Source organism: Euphorbia lathyris, chromosome 3 (genome assembly GCF_963576675.1).
Source record: "Euphorbia lathyris chromosome 3, ddEupLath1.1, whole genome shotgun sequence".
In the NCBI taxonomy this organism is placed as follows: Eukaryota; Viridiplantae; Streptophyta; class Magnoliopsida; order Malpighiales; family Euphorbiaceae; genus Euphorbia; species Euphorbia lathyris.
The window spans coordinates 43634069-43652133 of record NC_088912.1 but is presented as its reverse complement, the minus strand read 5'-3'; the positions used below and the strand labels follow the sequence as shown (position 1 = coordinate 43652133).

At 35.8% G+C, this 18065-nt stretch overlaps 1 protein-coding gene across 1 annotated transcript; it reads left to right on the top strand.

Annotated features, from left to right (window-relative positions):
• Window positions 1-4784: 4784 nt before the first annotated feature.
• Window positions 4785-7712, top strand: LOC136222408 (arginine decarboxylase). The gene has a single exon (XM_066010145.1). The coding sequence runs from the start codon at window positions 5238-5240 to the stop codon at window positions 7416-7418; it is 2181 nt and encodes a 726-aa protein (XP_065866217.1). The 5' UTR covers window positions 4785-5237; the 3' UTR covers window positions 7419-7712.
• Window positions 7713-18065: the final 10353 nt, after the last annotated feature.

The following is an 18065-nucleotide window of genomic DNA, read 5'->3' as shown; positions in this document are numbered from 1 at the left end:
CCCTAGCAAACTTGCCCCTCTCAGCTCCAATAGTAGTTTTATCCACATGGTGGACTATTCCAACAAGCCCAACAATCTTTTTTAGGAAGATTTCATTATAATACTCAATCGGGAGACCCAGAAATCTTACCCAAGTTAGAATCCTGTTAACTGAACAATCCCTTGGATTAAAATTAGGGACCCACGGTCTAATGGCAAGAACATGATTGGATATAATATATGGTCCCCCATTAATAACCGCAACATAATCTTCGGCCTCTGTAAATTTAATTATATAATAATCGTTTTCCAAATCGGTTATACTGATTTTTCCTTTTCTCGCCCATTGAGCGCGAATTCTCTGTGCAAAATAATTAAATCCAATTTTTTTGCCTAGTACAGTCACAATTAAGGACAATTTCCAATTGGACCGAAGGGAACGTTTATCAACAGATGATAAACGGATAACAGGACACAAAGGATCTTCTTGCTCCTCATCGTCAGTATCTGAATCCGACAGAAATTCCTCCCGTTCCTCATCGATCCTCCCTCCGATAACGGAATTCTCCTCCTCCACAACCCCCATCACAGTATCCTTCCATGATAATTTTAAATTCCCTAGACACAAGGAAACATTGGATTCCTTAACGGAATCTGCCGACTTCACGCCTAAACGGCCCGACATCCTAATCCCATCAGAACCACCCTCCCTACCTAATCCCTTCAAATCCGGCCTCCCTGCCAGATCCGCCCTCGCCTCACTCTTTCCCCCAATAGCCAGATCTGCTCCTTCCAATCCCGTCGGCGCCGAACCTCCGGCGGATCCAACCGATCCGGCCGCTGCAGGGATGCACATCATCCCGCTCCCATCGCCGCAGCCCTTTTAAACCCCGATCGAAACATGCGCCTCAAAATCCCCTTCCTCCATATAGATCCCCTCCTCCGCCGCTCCCTCCCTTGCCTGTGCCGCCGCCGGATCGGGACCGTTCCCGGTGTCTCTCGCCATCCCTCACGCTATCTCACTCTCTCGGTCGTTCTCTCACCATCGCTCACACTGTCTAAATTTGCATCCCTCACGCTATCTCGCTCTCTCGGTCGTTCTCTCGCCATCGCTCACGCTGTCTAAATTTGTACTATCTAATGATTTTTATGTTCTCTTTGTTTAAATTAAAATTATATGTATTTGTAATTAATCTTAAATCACTTAACTTAATATTTTAAGTATGAATCCTATAATCACCTAAAGTGTGTGTGATAACTTCAAAATTTAAATTAATTAACTAAATTCATTTAAAAACACACAATTATTTGCTTAAAATTATTAAAGAATATAAACAAATTATTATTAATAATCTGCATTAATATATATATTTTTTAAATTTTGAACACATCAGAGATTAAAGGCTACAATACAAATGACAGGCTAAAATATATAAAATTATATATGACTTATAAAAATCAATTAAATTTGGTTTCGATGGTAAAAATTGAGTCGGTTAATTCAGGTTTTAAACTTTATATCTTAATCGAAAGATGAATCATTTCTAAAGAATATTGATATTCCATCAGTTTCGAACTAACTAACATTTATTTTTTTAATAAAAGCCAATATAATTAATCAGCAAGAAAATTTAATATAAAGTGCAGAAACTAAAAAATAAAAATCAGAAAGCATTGAAAAAATTAGTATTGGCACGGACATGGTATATTATAGAATGAGCTGCATTATTCGTTAATTTAGGGATAAAAGCCAAGAAACAATCTTGGCAATTTAATAGAAGAATTCGAATATCTTCAATCACACTATAGTAATCTGAGACATCACGATTGTTGGACAAAATACAGTCTATCACATCTTTGGCATCGGTTTTGAAGTTTCAAAGTGAACGTTTGGATTATTGTTACGAAAACACACATGGAATCACGGAAAGTTGGCGCTTCAGCTAACTTGACCGATCAAACTAATTAATTTAATCTGAAATAAAAACATTAGACTTATGAAACCAATACATATATAAAAAAAAAAAATCTCTCTCTATATATAAAAAGATAAATGAATAGAAAAGACAGTTCCTTGCAAATAAAAAATGATTTGCATGAAAAACTCGTGTGCAATAATTTGAAGATGGATTACATCTTCATGTGGACTTTAAATTTTCTGATGAATTTTAGAATAATTATAAATATTTGATTAATGTTATAAAAACTTTATAACTTTAATTTAGTGATGTTTAAAATAATTTTGGCTACAATTATGTCATCCTTCTCCTATAATAATCACCTGAATGTTTTATTGATATAGGTTGAGGTGAAAATAAAATTTTCATTTTATACAAATAAAATATATGTTAGATTTTAATATAAAATTTAATAAAACAAAAGTGAAAAATAAAATAAAATCAGAAAAGATATAAAAGAATAAAAAATGAAAAAAATAGAAAAAAATGGTAAACCACTTAATGACTTAAATTAAAATACTAAGCACTTATTTAATTTAAGTGCGTTTGAGTATTTATCCACCACTTAAATTAATAAATTAAGGGCCCGTTTGGTTCAGCTGTTAGCTAATAGTTGTTGCGGTTGCTGTTAACTGTTTGCAGTTGCAGTAAGTTGTTAGCTGTTTGCAGTTGCAGTAAGCTGTTAGCTGTTTAATTACTAGTGTTTGGTAAAATTATATTGAACTGCTGCTGTTCGGATTTAAAATGTCTAAAATGAACATGTTTTAAATTAATCAACGATGAAATTATAAAAGGAAAAATGTGAAAAAATACATATAATGTTTACAACTAGGAATAACCTCTAAAATGGTGCAATTTTACCCATAACGCTAGCAGCTAAGAGCAATTTTACCCCCTAACATTGACAAGTTTGATCAATTTCAAATATTATTATTTATAAATTCGGCGAAATATTTGAATTTTTTTTTTGTCTAACTCGTATAAAAGACAATATTTTTTATTTTCTTAAAAAAAATTCATGTCTAATCATATGTTTGTGATCTGTTACTAACGATGATAAAATGGTATGTAAAGTGTAGATGACAATATTCATGACCAAGAATGCAGTTTGATAAATTATTTCTCAAATTGACCCAACTTGTGAATGTCATGGGTAAAATTGATTTTGGCTGCCAACAATAGGAGTATAATTGCACCATTTTAGACGTTAAAGGTAAAATTGCTCCTAGCTATAAATGTTAGGGGTATTTTTGCACCTTATCCTATTATAAAATAAAAAATGTGTTACACAAATTAATAAAAATAATCTATATAAAAAAAATTTATTGAACGCAACAAAACATTGTTTTTTCGGTAATTATTTTGTAGAAATATAAATAATATTAAAGAATAAACATATTTTGTGGAAATAAAAAGGATAATTCTGTCAATAACAAATAACTACAAACAGCTGTTTATGAAAAGCTCCAAATAAGAGCTTTTCGTGAAACGCTCCAGATTTCAGAAAAAACGCTAAACGCTGCGGTTATATAAACCTAACCAAACGCTATTTTTCCAGCGGTTTGGAGTGAAACGCTAAACGCTCCTCCGAAAAGCTAAAACAAACACCCTCTAAGTTAAAAAACACTTATTTTGGTAAGTCAAAATATTTAACTTAACATTTTAAGTTAAACATTATCAACTGACAGTAGTGTTCACATGAACCCTAATGATTATAGTGAATTTGGTCATTCACAGTTAGATATAGGCTGATTAAAATCCTAAGGTGGATATTTAAAGCATTCTAAAGCTTAGATTTAATCAGTCTATATCTAACGGTGAATGGTCAAATTGAAAAATTCTGTATCAATTGATATTTTTATAATAATTATATTACTCAATATTTTCAGCACTTATAATATTCAGCACTTAAAATTTGGTACTTAATTTTCAGTTTTATCAAACAGCACCTTAGTTAGCAAAGTATAAGATATAATACAAAAACAATTAAGAGTAATTGTATTAAATTTGTGTATGTAATTTAACTTATTGGGAGCTCAAGCGTAATTACGTCAATTAGTGTTGGAATCTTTCTTTAACTTCCATGAAGGACATGTATCGGTTTTTAGGTAGTAATATAAATTTTTTAATCTGTGATATATGATTGAAGGGTTTTGATTCGAAAAATATTAAGAAGCTGATAATTATTATTATTTTTTATGAAAATTTAAGGGATAATTATTACTACTAATATTTCGTTTAAACTGCTTTTTATTTTTACTGGAGACATCCAGATGATATCATTGGGATGCAATTTCAAATCTTATATTTATGATAAAAAAATCGGAAAAAATCTCAATTGTTACCACTATAAAGAAAATGCAATCAAAGCAGAATCTGCAACTAACTGATTTCTCCACGTGGCGGAATCGCATCCGTTAACAGAAACAAAAAAATTAAAAAAGAAACTTCCTGCTAGTTTCCTTTTAAAATATCGCGATATATTAAATACAACCTACCCTAATAATCAATTTATCGGGCAAAGTCGTCAAAAGGTTGCAACTGGAACCGAAGAAGCCTCCCAGAGGAAGAAAATAATACTTGAACCGAATTAAGGGTCCCACATCATCTATGCCACGCGGCAACTCGATGCTGAATCGCTAATTAATCGTCATTTTGTCAAATAACCGAATCTCATGCCCTAAAATTTTGAAAATATAAAGAAAGAGTAATTTATAAGAAAGAAAAAAAATAATATTATTATCTATAAGGATTGAAATAGATATTTCAGATGGGCCCAAAGAGAGTCTGGCCCACTAGCCCAACGAGCAGACCTCATCTTCCCCTATATAACGCTCCTTCTCCATTCATGCAATTCTCGCTCAGTCTACATTCGTTAGACGTCTCTTTGATTTTGGGGACTTGTGTGCTGTCAAAATTTTCCCGCATTTTCCTTCTTTTTCCGAGAAAATCTTGCTTTCTTGCTTTTGTTTGAAATTCTGTTAGATCTGCATGGTTTTGGGATATAGGGTGAGAAGATTTTGATTGAGTAGTGGTGTGAGAGGGTTCAATTTTGTGTGGTGAGTTTTTCAGCATAAAATCTTCTGAGTGGTCGGTGTGGGGATTACAGAGAATAATAGGGTAAAGAGAGGGGATCGGTCCGGTTTCAATAGATCTTCTACTGCTTCTTTTGAGGGGGTAGCCGGGGCTCCGGCCTCGGCGGGTTTTAAAGCCCCCATCTTCACAAACTGAGAGGGAATATTATTATAAACCTAACTTTCTTAACTTCTTTTTAACCTAAACAGATCGTCGAAGAAGAGGATGCCGGCCCTGGCTTGTTGCGTAGATGCTGCCGTTGCGCCTCCCGGCTACGCTTTTCATGCCGGGGATAGCTCCCTTCTGTCGCCGGTCGTTCCATTTTCCGGCGTACCTCCGGCACCAGTTTCCGCCACCACCACCACTGTGGAAAACTGTCCTCCTTCCCATTGGTCACCGTCCCTATCCTCTTCCCTTTACAAGGTCGATGGATGGGGCGCTCCTTATTTTGCTGTCAACTCCTCCGGGAACATCGCCGTCCGTCCTCATGGAGCGGACACTCTGGGCCACCAGGAAATCGATCTTTTGAAAATCGTGAAAAAAGTTTCGGATCCGAAATCCGTTGGTGGTCTTGGCTTGCAGCTGCCTCTTATCGTTCGCTTGCCTGACATTCTCAAGAACCGGCTCGAGTCTCTGCAATCAGCCTTCAATTTCGCCATTCAGTCTCATGGCTATGAGGCTCACTACCAAGGTGTTTATCCGGTTAAATGTAACCAGGACCGTTTTGTTGTTGAAGATATTGTCAAATTCGGATCTCCATTCCGGTTCGGGTTGGAGGCCGGGTCAAAACCGGAGCTTCTTTTGGCTATGAGCTGTTTGTGCAAAGGAAATCCAGATGCTCTCCTTGTTTGTAATGGATTCAAAGATGCAGAGTACATTTCACTGGCGTTGCTCGCTAGAAAACTGGCATTGAACACAGTGATTGTGCTTGAGCAAGAAGATGAGCTTGATTTGGTTATTACTTTGAGCAGGAAAATGTCTATTAGACCTGTGATTGGGTTACGAGCCAAGCTGAGAACAAAACATTCAGGCCATTTCGGTTCCACCTCAGGCGAGAAAGGGAAATTCGGGTTGAACACGACCCAGATTTTACGGGTTGTGAAGAAACTTCAGGGAGAAGGAATGCTCGACTGCCTTCAATTGTTGCATTTTCATATTGGATCTCAGATTCCTTCTACTGACTTACTTGCTGATGGCGTGGGTGAGGCTGCCCAGATTTATTCTGAATTAGTCCGCCTCGGTGCTCACATGCAAGTCATCGATATTGGAGGTGGATTGGGAATCGATTATGACGGATCCAAATCTGGTAATTCAGATCTTTCTGTGGGATATGGGCTTGAAGAGTATGCCTTGGCTGTTGTCCAAGCAGTTAAGTTTGTCTGTGACCGCAAGAACATTAAGCACCCTGTGATTTGCAGCGAGAGTGGCCGGGCAATTGTTTCTCACCACTCAATTTTGGTGTTTGAAGCAATGTCTGCGAGCATGTCTCCTACACCATCATTTAATAACGCTGGATTTCAGTATCTTAATGAAGGGCTTACAGAGGATGCTCTTTCAGATTACCAGAATTTATCAAGTGCAGCAATGAGAGGTGACTATGAAACCTGCTTTCTTTATGCAGACCAATTGAAACAAAGATGTGTTGATCAATTCAAAGAAGGTACTATTAATATGGAACAGTTAGCTGCTGTTGATGGGTTGTGTGAATTGGTTGGTAAAGAAATTGGATTATCAGAGCCAAGTCGCATATACCATGTCAATTTATCTGTTTTTACATCAATTCCTGATTTATGGGGGATAGGGCAGCTGTTTCCAATTGTTCCAATCCATAGACTTGATGAGAGGCCATCGGCGAGAGGGATTTTATCTGATTTGACATGTGACAGTGATGGGAAGATCGATAAGTTCATAGGCGGTGAGTCCTTTTTGCCGCTTCATGAGATTGAAGGTGGTAGGCGGTACTATTTGGGGATGTTTTTGGGCGGGGCTTACGAGGAGGCGCTCGGTGGAGTTCACAACTTGTTTGGTGGCCCTAGCGTTGTGCGAGTTTCGCAGAGTGATGGACCTCACAGCTTTGCGGTGACTCGGGCCATGCCTGGTCCATCTTGTGGTGATGTCCTCCGGGTTATGCAGCACGAGCCTGAGCTCATGTTCCAGACTCTCAAGCATCGGGCTGAAGAATTTTGCCATCATGATGAAGACAGTGATGATGCAGATAGTGACAGTGGTATGGGGAATTCTGCTTTAGCCAGCAGCCTTGCTCGCTCCTTTCACAACATGCCATATTTAATGGCTAATTCATGCTCATTGACTGCTCTGAATAATGGTGGTTTCTACTATTGCAATGAGGATGCTGCTGATTCTGCTGCTGGTGATGAAGAGCAGTGGTCCTATTGCTGTGCTTGAGATGAGATTAGCTTCCCCATCCAACTTTACTTTTTATTTCATGTGTAGTTGGTTTGTGCTTAAGAGGTCGTCGTGTTTAACTTTATGTTATTTTTCTTTAATGTCTATTCTCAATTTCCATTTTTAGATAGCAAAAGTTACAGTCTTTTGCATTTTGTGATGAAAGAAAGAGGGTATGGGTTAACCGAATAGTCCGTCCTTGTGTAAATTCGGGATCTTGTGCCTTGTTCTTTCATTGTCTCTTGAGTAGATCTTTTCAAGAAGCTTTTTAGTTCAATACATTTGCTTTTGTTATTTCTTCTCTCCTCTGCGCATATTCTTTTAGGTTCGTGATATGTGCATAACCAAATGGCATATTCATCTTTCATTTCATTGGTTGCTCTCTTTTTCCTTACCACCTCGGATCTTGTGTAGGGCCTTTATTTGGTGGTTTGATTGTGTTGTACAGGAAAAGGTAAATGGCATGTCTGACTTTTATAGAAAAAGTTACAGATAGCAAGATTCTAAAATCATGTGTGTGGGGTCTAATTGAGTGTCCATATTTTATTGGGGGTTGCTCTCTCTCTCTTTTTCTTTCTTGGATTTGTGTGCGAGGAACACACTCGGATTGGATTAGGGTTAGAATTGGTTGATGAATTGATCAATCAAATTAATAATTGTTTGAACCGGTGATCAATTAGTTGAAGAAGGTTTTGTTTTATTAGTTGTTGGTCTTAGAGAACTTTAGATACGTTTCGTTTCTTTGAGAGGATGCTTTGAATTAGTACTGTTTTTTGACCACAATTTGGTGGCTTGTAGGCAGCCTCATGGCATCTTGTGGTCAAGAATAGGATATAGTGAGAGTGGGGTGCTAGTTGTGCAGGATTAGACTTGTGATGACTAGATGAGGCAAAAGGCTATTGGTTGGATGTCGCACACCTAACTTATTATGCTATTTTTTTTTTGGGTGCTATTCGAATTGCTATCCAATTTTAGTTTTGCAAACACAACGCTATAGAGCCCAAACTATTTTAGTAAGATGAATATAAACTTTTAGGATTGTTATCATACTCTATTGCTTATCATTAATTTTATGCATGAATTCTTGAAAAGCTCAGCTATATCATGAACGGTGAAACTTAACATGGCTGGATTTAGTTTACTATAAAATTGAAAATATTAACCGGACATTTATAAAATTGAAAACTTTTAGGATTGTTTTGCTTCACTTGTGCTTGTATTCTTGCATTTATGGTATATATTGGTTCTGATGTCTAAGGTTTGCTTGTTTTGGGGTTAGGGGAGGTTAATTAAAAAGGAGGTTAACCTTGTTTGGAAAGATTAACAGGACTTGTGTTTTTTCTAAGGTTAATGTAGGTTAGAAAATCTTAAAATAATCCTAATTTTAGTTCCACTAAATTGGTGGGATTTGGAAATTAACTAAATAACCTTAATTTTGCAACTGTTTGCACAATGGGAGTTTTGTCTTATCATTTAGCTTGTCATATGCTAAATGGAAAATTTCAGTTAGTTCTTACTCCAAGCTGGTATAAACACTATTATAGGTGACATTGACTCTGATATAAGATCTCCACCACTTTTGAGCTAGCGAATAGGTGCCAGGCTTAAGTAATCCATTCTATAGTAGGTGAGCATCTGGCCTTGAGAAAGAGAGGCGGATGTCTCCGTAAAGGAGCCCTATGGACAATATGGGACCGTTGGTCCCATTGTGCTCCCTCTTACGAGGGTCGAGATTTGATAAATAAAGTATTCTTGCAAGATAGTACTCAGAAGTAGCTTTTTTGTGTTTTGGCTTAGATTGCAGTTGAAAGCTTCTATGGGTCAAGTTGAGCACACTGCAGACTCATTGGTTGGCCCTCAAAGAAGACCTGTAGAGCCAATGATTACCAGTCTGATGTAATGAAAAACTACCATCTGCCTGTTACCATTCCCATACGTGTCACCAATTGTCAGATGGTACGGAAAGTAAAACTGATAAAGAAGGTATATTAAAGATTGTGATGAAGAGATTTCAGGGGAATAAGCATCCACCACGCAGGTCAGCCTTTTAGGATGATTGTTTGTTTCATTTTTTTCGAAGTCTCCTTTCATCAACCCTTAACCATTCTTTTCATACTATTCTTGATCCAATAATGGCCCTCTGTATTGCAGTTTCATTTATCTAATCACCCATTAGGCATATGGAAGCAAACATTTGAAAAGTTAGATATCTAACCCTGATTGGGAATGGAAGTTTAATGGAGGTTAAAAAACCTTAATTTCCTCACCTTCCCTCCCCTTTCATTATGTAACCTTTCCTATTCTTCTTATAGTTAGACCCTTGCAAACCTTAGCAAAAAGTCATCCTATGGTAGGAATGAGAATATATTGTCGTGTCAAGACTTGTTTTCGGGTTACATATCAAGTCCATGTTAATGAGTAGATGTTTCTTGAGACTAATTATTCTTTTAGAGAGCATAATCCTTTGCTGAAGATTAGTTGCAATGTTGATGATATTTATGATCTAGAGTGTAAAGTTTAACATTCCTTTTAGTTGGATTCGGTGACCATGGCGAATTGTTCAACATTAACTGATATGCTTCTCTTGCAGCTAGACTCTGGTCAATGGAAATTTTGAATTCTGTTGATTAATGTTGTTGGTGTTTTTGTGAAACCAGTTATGTGGTGTTGTAACTATATTAAACAGTGAATTAAAGGCTGTGGTTGGATGTATTGAAATAAGCAAATAGAATTTACCTTTTTTTATCAAAATTACTTTATTTCTTTTGAGCTTAGGGGTAAGTTTGAATTCTCCAAGAATGAGAATGATCTCTTCTTGTTGTTGTTATTATAAGATGGTGATTAGATCAACATATGTTTGGTTAAAGGAATAATCTCATATATTCCTTGATATGAATGAATGAGAATTCAGATTCAGCAAAAACTTTTATTATCAGTGAAATGAAGGGCCAGTTTGGTTAACGGTTTTGTTTGATGTTTGCTATTTGTTATTGTTGCAACTCTCTTCCTTTGTTCATAGTTAGTATGATGGACACTTGTTATGTTTTTGGACCATGTAAAAAGGACAAGAAAAGAAAAGTGGGTTTTTTGTTTTGATTGATTTGGAGACTATGTTATGTGTGTATCTATGAGTGGTGTCTGCGATTTCTTAGATGATATTATCACTTCATCTTTTATTATTTACTACATATGTTTGACAGCTTCCAGATGTATAAGAATAGCATAATAGGTAGCCTTATTAGACATCTACATATTATCACTTTAGCATCTTCCACATAGCTGTCTGCTATTCAAGTCTTGTCCAAACACATACATAAAATTGTCATATTCAACTTCCATTACTTTTATTTGTTGATTTCAAACATTTTAAAGTTCACATGGTCTAATTTTGACTTAAATCAACTACAACTTTAGGATGCATCATTATGTATTGAGATACTCCCACCCTCGCTCCTATCCTATTATATAGCCTTAATACATAACCCTCAACTTTCACATGTAGAATTAAATTGTTCCCGATGTTGATCTTCAATCATCCACTCAAAATCCCTAACTTAATTCGTAACATCCACCAAAGCCATCATCAAGAACCCACATTCAAAAACTGACCCGGACCTAGAAATCAAAGTTCCCACCGTTAAAACTATCAAATTAATACTTCCTACCTTCTCAAATCTTTATTTGCAATTTGAACGGGGTTGTAACAAAAAAAAAAAGAGAGTAAGTACTATTAGGCTAGAAAATAGGAAGAAGTTAAAAGAGTAAATATGGAAGGAAATAAGTTCCTCACCGATTGAAGAGCTGACGTATGAAGCTGGTAGACGAGGCAAAGACAGGGTACCAAGCGAGACCAAGAAAGAATGCTAATGTAAATAAATAATTGACATTTACAATTCCATCTAAGGTCATAATGTGTATTTGGGTAGTGAGTTAATGGGTAGATAGATAAAAATGTGTAAAGAAAGTGTGCAAGAGGTTGAATTTAACCAAATATAGGTGGGTAGATAGTTAATGGGTTACCGAGTTAGACCACCAAACCACTGATCAGACGTTACCCCCGACAACTACCCCCTCAAGGCTAGATGAAGCCGATTCCAAACATCTCCCTAGGGTTACTCACGAACTCACCTACTTGAAAAAGAAGACAAGAAGGAACTCCTTTTAAACACCGAAGTGATCCACCAGAAAAGACCACTAAAGAAAGCAAAACGCTAGGTTCAAGTGAAAGTTAGGGTGCCAAAAACAAAAACTTGTCAAGTTGAAAAGTGTGTATTTATCTATTATATATTTATGTATTAAGTTTGTTTCATAAAGTGATTTTTTCTTCCGAAATATAAATTGTTCTAGTTTTTTAAAAATTCCTAATTTTTTTTTTCGGTTCAAACAACAAATTTAAAATTGATTACATGTAAATTGAATTGAATTATAATATTTGGATTGTGAGGATGATACAGTTTGATGGTCCTGTTTTATCTTGCATCGCAACGTTGTTTAGGGGGGGTGGTGAGCATTTCAAGATGGGCATCACATTTTCCAATTTTACAAAATAATAATTAATGAATTATTATAGGGGTAATATGATAAGTATGAGCCACGTTCCATATCACACGGATATTCATATATAATTGCAAATTTCTATCTTAGATGCATTTATGCTTTTTTATTTATCTAATAAATATTTGTTAATTCTTTTTATTCATTTCTTACTTTCAAATTTTGTAGGTTTATTTATCATAAATATTATACACTCGTTAAATTAATATATAATTAATATTTTACTAAACAAAATAATTAATTCAATGCTTATTATTAAATAATTAATATTTAATATTATACACTCGCCATTCGCATGGGTGTTAAAAGACTTTCGGTGGAGTCTGACAATTTGGAGGCTATCAATAGGATTTCGGATAGACAGACTGTTTGTCTTAAGAGTCAGAATCTCATTAAAGCCATCTTGAGGCTTCGTCCTGCCTTCGATTCTCTTACCTTCTCCCATATTTATAGGGAGCAAAACCGCGTGGCGGATCGCTTGGCAGCTGCTGGGCATGGGGGGATGTTAGGTGTTTCTACCCTTTCCGTTCCTCCTTCTTTTCTGTTACCTTCTCTTCTTGAGGATAGGATTGAGGTCAGTCTTCCTAGACTGATCCCGGGTTAGGTTTTTGTTTGTTTGTTTTTTTTCTTCCCTTCTTACCAAAAAAAATAAATAAATATTTATCTAATAAAATAATTAATTCAATATTTATTAATATTTTTATAAAAAAAATTTGTAATTTGATCATGTATTTTGAATATAATTTTTGTAGTTTACTTAACAAACTAAAAGTTTTTTTTTTTAATATATAAACCTCAATATTTCTTCTTTCAACATTTTCTTTTTCCATATTTTCAAATGATGACAACATTGGTTTATGATATTGGACGTGGAAAATTTCACATTTTTTCAATTATTTGCTAAATAAAAGATTTTTTTTCTGATTCATGTGAATCTTGGAAACAGTAGTAATAATTCATAGGGGTATTGCAGTTATCTTTGTTCATTTTATCCTCTTGAATGCATCAAGATAATATATCTCGTTTTGAAGAATAAATGGCTAAAGATGCTAGAATAAGGTTGAAAACGACACTTATTCTCAATAAAAAGAACACCTGAAGCCTGGGTTTTAGTTGTTGCCACCTGATATTAGGATGTCAGTAATATTCATATGGACCTTAATGACCAAGTAAATTTGGTCATTCACCGTTAGATCAAAACTTATCAAATCTAAGTCTTAGGATGCTTTGAATCTCCACCTTAGGATTCTAATAAGCTTAGATCTAACGATGAATAACCAAATTTTACATGATCATTAAGATCCATGTGATCAAAACCGGAAGGATATATATGTCCACATCTTAAATCTACAAGGACGTTTGGTCTGGAGTAAGGAGGATCATCGGAGTAGACCAAACAGGAATGAATATCCCTCGAGATGCGAGAACTGATATAATGTTCTCTGAATCCTTTTCGGATCAAGATTCTCCAATCACGCCTAGAAATTTAATTCAGGTATATTATCAACTACCTAAAATGCATCCACTATTAAGAAGATGCCACTTGTCCTCCGTGGAATCTAAGGAGAAAGTTTTAACACCGACTGGAGGTTTTACTTTTGAGTTCTCTACAAATAGAACACACCTTCACAAATCAAGGTACATACACATTGATCTGTTGCAATTACTTTTCAATTGCTTTTTACTGTGAATCATATACTTTTCAAGCTTAGGAATCGGAGTAGGCCGTTGGTCAACAGTCTCGCCTTGATCATTTTCCTATCTTACCTCAAGTACCGAAGAAATCTTCTTAAACGTCGGAGCATTATATAGCAGAATCAATTGCATTACCACTATTGAATTTTTGTAATTCTTTGTTGAATTTATGCTAAAATTCATCCCTTCTTCTATATGTGTATTTTATCCTTTGGTGTATCTATTGGACCTTAAATTACCTTCTTTCTAATTTCTAGACTATAGTAACTATGAGCACACAATACTTACCGGGAGGGATGCGACAGCACCACATGATCCATCCTCGGAAAAGAAGTGTTATCACATCATGAGCGTGTATCCCCGCGTTTTAGCAGTACTTATGGTAAAATGTGGTATTGAACAACTTATAACTGAATTGTATAGAGTTGCCACCCGATCTACTAGACTGAGAAATTCAACATAGTAGATTGAGCGCTCGACTACTAAACCCATCAGATATAGGTTTGGGACACTCACTTACTCATCTCTAATGTTAAATTAACTTGAACGTTAAGATTTGATTTATTTCGAATGGTACTACAGTTGATTAATCAAAGTGTGTCACGCCCGTGTCTAAATTTCTAGAATTTATATTTTGATATTAGTATATATTATAATTATTGGATGTGTGAAGTTAATTTGGTGCTATAGGAAAAGTTTGGAGTTAATTTGATGGTTTTATGTGTAAATTAAAAGTTTAGAATAATTTTAAAAGATTATATAAAGATGAAGGACCAAAATGGATATTTTCCAAATTTGAGATATATATCTCAAATGTTCAGGAGGTGGGTTTTGTCTGGGTTTGTTTCTTTCCTTTTCTTCTTTTTTCAATTCATTTTAAATTCATCAGTTTTCTCTGAACCGTTTCTCCACCGTTTCTTTGATTTACGGAGATTCGACCGTGCGAATCACTCGAAATTGGAACCATAGCATCCTTATACATAGATCTAAGTCCTAATCAAAGAGTTTTTGAGTTTCGGCAATGATTGGAGGGAAACGTCTTAGACAGAATTTAGAGGCGAATTGAACGGGTGTGTTTTCGTCAATTAGTGACCAAGGTAAGTAACTATCAACTATATTTTGAGTTTTATGTATATATATATATATATATAATCAAAGAAGTTTCAGAAATTGATATTTTAGGGTTATGCAGGAATTTTCTAAAATTAGGGTTTTTCATGATTTTGCTTTTTATTGTGAAATTACGGTTCAAATGAAGCTATTGATTATACTTTTATGAGGTAAATTTCATTAATGGTGTACAACCTTTGCCCTATTTCACACTTTGGTGTACAACCTTCATTTTGTCTCACTAATATATACGACCTTATAAGTGACCTCCTACTATGGTGTACAACAGGTAAAAATGACCGGTCAAACCGGTCAAACCTGCAATTTCACCTTTTTTCAACTCATTCCTTACAAAATGTGGGACCCATCTTATGTTCAATTACCATTATACCCCCATCCCCTTCCTTGGAACCCTCTCTCCATCTTTCCCTTTCTCTCTCTAGCCCCTCTCTCTCTCTCTAACTCCCTCTTTCTAAAAACTCGTATAAATGAACCACCACTGATTCCTAACTTCCTATTGACGGCCATCGTCTATCATCCAATCTCCACCACCACAGATTTCTAACCCCTCTCTCTAAAAATCATTATATGGAGTCTCAATTTCTTCTGTCATTTTACAAGGGATGTGTTGATATTTATTCCCCTATCATTCCGTTGCTTCTCCGGCGCTGCTACCCTATTATCTATTCAGATTAACTTTTTTCCTTTTTTTTTCTTAATCGCAGGAAACATCCCTGCCTTTTGCGCCTCACTGAAAAAAAGAATGGTTTAATGTGTGAGTGATACATCCCTGCCTGTCATTCGCTTCCTGCTTTGCTTCTCCCTTGCCCCTGCAGGCTCCGTTACGCAGCACGGCATTGTTCATCCTCTGATTTCACTTCTCATCACAAAATTCAATAATTTACAAACAAATACCCATTATTAGATCCAAGGATAGTGTAGAAGGAATTATGGATCCTTTAACATTGAAGTTTTGGATTGTATGGATTCTTTGAGGTTGAAGACTCATCATAATCATTAATTTATTCATTACTCCTTCTTAGATCTTCTTTTTTCTTCAAATTCTAATTACTTATATATATAAAAAAAAGGAACAGAAGTAGCTCACATGTATCCAGCACATCATGGAATGGACAAAGATATGGAAGGCAAAATTTGATATTAGTGGTTGACTTCCATTTTGATTGAATTGTGGAAAGTGTGAATTAGAGTTTTATTTAGCGAAGAAGATTTATTTCAGGTATTAGAAAGAGGAAGAAAAGGCTTTGCAAGCTTATTATCGTAGAGGGAGAAAGAAAGAGAGAGAGAGAGTGTGTAAGAGAAAAAGAAAACCCAAAGAGACATAAAATTAACAATCATCCAAGCTTATTATCTGTATTTTTGTTTTATGAAGTTTTGAGATCATAATGAGAGAATTAAGATGGAGAGAGTTAGTGAGAGAAAGGGGGAGGAGAAGGAGAAGGAGAAGGGGAAGGGAAAGGAAGAAGAAAGAATAAAGGGTATAATAGTAATTTTATATTAGTGGTTGAATTTTTTTGACTTTTTGACCGGTCAAAGATGAGGTGGCGCGTTGACCGGTCATTTTAACCGGTCATATACCATAGTGGGAGGTCACCCCTAAGTACGTATATATTAGTGTGACAAATTGAAGTCTGTACACCAAAATGTGATTTAGGGTAAAGTTTGTACACTATGAGTGAAATTTACCCTACTTTTATGTGAATTTCATATTTTACTTGATTATGTTGATTTAAGGCTTAATTTGGTTGATTTACATATATACATATATGTTTTTGGTTTCAATATATATTTATATTGAACAAAATGAATTTGATGATTTCTTACGAATTGTTTTTGGATTGAGAAATCTGTTGCGGTTATTGTTGTTATTATTTTGGATTGAAGTCCAAATATGATTTTTATGATACAAAAGGGCTAATTGAAGCCAAATGATTTATGGTTATGAAATAGTTTGGAATTTGATTGTGAAAGGAAATTTGAGTACGTTATGATTTTATGATTTTATATCCATCGAGAGTTATCCGGATCGGTGGTTTTATATTTGAAGACCATGTTCAGTGAGGGACATGGCCTGTGTACACAGTTTGAAGACCTATTGGGTATGGCAGTGAAGTGTTGGGTAAGACCATATGGGATAGGCAATGTTAAGAGACGTCTTTGATACTTAAGGGGAGAAACTCGAGGATGGATACAATGTTTTAAGTTCATTTGGATTATGTTTTCGGTTATGATTGATTTTGATATAAGGTTTTACGTTTGATTGAATACGAGTTGGTTTGATAAAACACTTAGTTGATTACAAGTTGGTTTGATAAAACATTTATTTGATTATGAATTAGGTGAGAAAGTACAGGATATAGAGAAGGTTACCGACCGATTAGGCGAGGTTTGGAAGTTGGCTGCTTATTGTTAGAATTATGGTTAGAACTTTGGTATTTCAATTGTAAAATATGTTGAGGTCCTTGAATGACTAATGTAGTAGGAATGATTATGATCTTTCTATTTCATGCCCGATGCCGATTGGGGTCGTTTAGGGTCGGGTGTGACAAAGTGTATGCGAGTATCAAGGAAATCAGTATCTGAATGGTACTACAGTTGATTAATTAAAGTGTGGCTTTAGGGGGGGGAAACAAAAGAAAAATAAGCCAAGTGTGAATGATGTGGACATCCTAACTAAGATCACTGATCACAGGTGCTCTGGCGGATCCCCAAGACATCAGGCTCATGAAGGTTGTACCTAGGAGGGCGGATCCCCAGGACAAGCCAGCGGGGCGAATCTAGGAGTACGCAAGGAGGCGTATCAACATCCACCCTAGGCGGATCTCTCGGACTACTTGCTCCCGAAGTAATTCACCAACAACCCTGACAATCCGTACCTGTACCATTGTACCGATTGTCGGGGCGTATCACCCATTTTACCCTTCATTCGATACCCTGAATGTAACCCTAGTAGGGGTAATCTTTGTCTTTTGTCATTATTAGGGGGGAGTATTTAAACCCTCATTTTGTAAGAATGACGGCAACTTTTATCAATCAACTCTTTCTCTTTGAGAATTCAAGGTTTAATACCTTTTTATCTTGGGATTCACTCCTTCTAGTTTAGCTAGAGAAGAACATCTTTGTGGGTTTACGATTAAAACCTTCATTATCGCTTTCAATCTGTATCAGTTGGTATCAGAGACGATCGTTTCTTGACCCGAAACTTCTTTTGGCAATGGTTCAACCCCGACAACCGCAAGACTCCATGGAAACCAGTGACCGGAGGTA

Coding starts and splice junctions, on each gene's coding strand:
- LOC136222408 (XM_066010145.1), top strand. CDS start 5,238: ATGCCGGCCCTGGCTTGTTGCGTAGATGCTGCCGTTGCGCCTCCCGGC.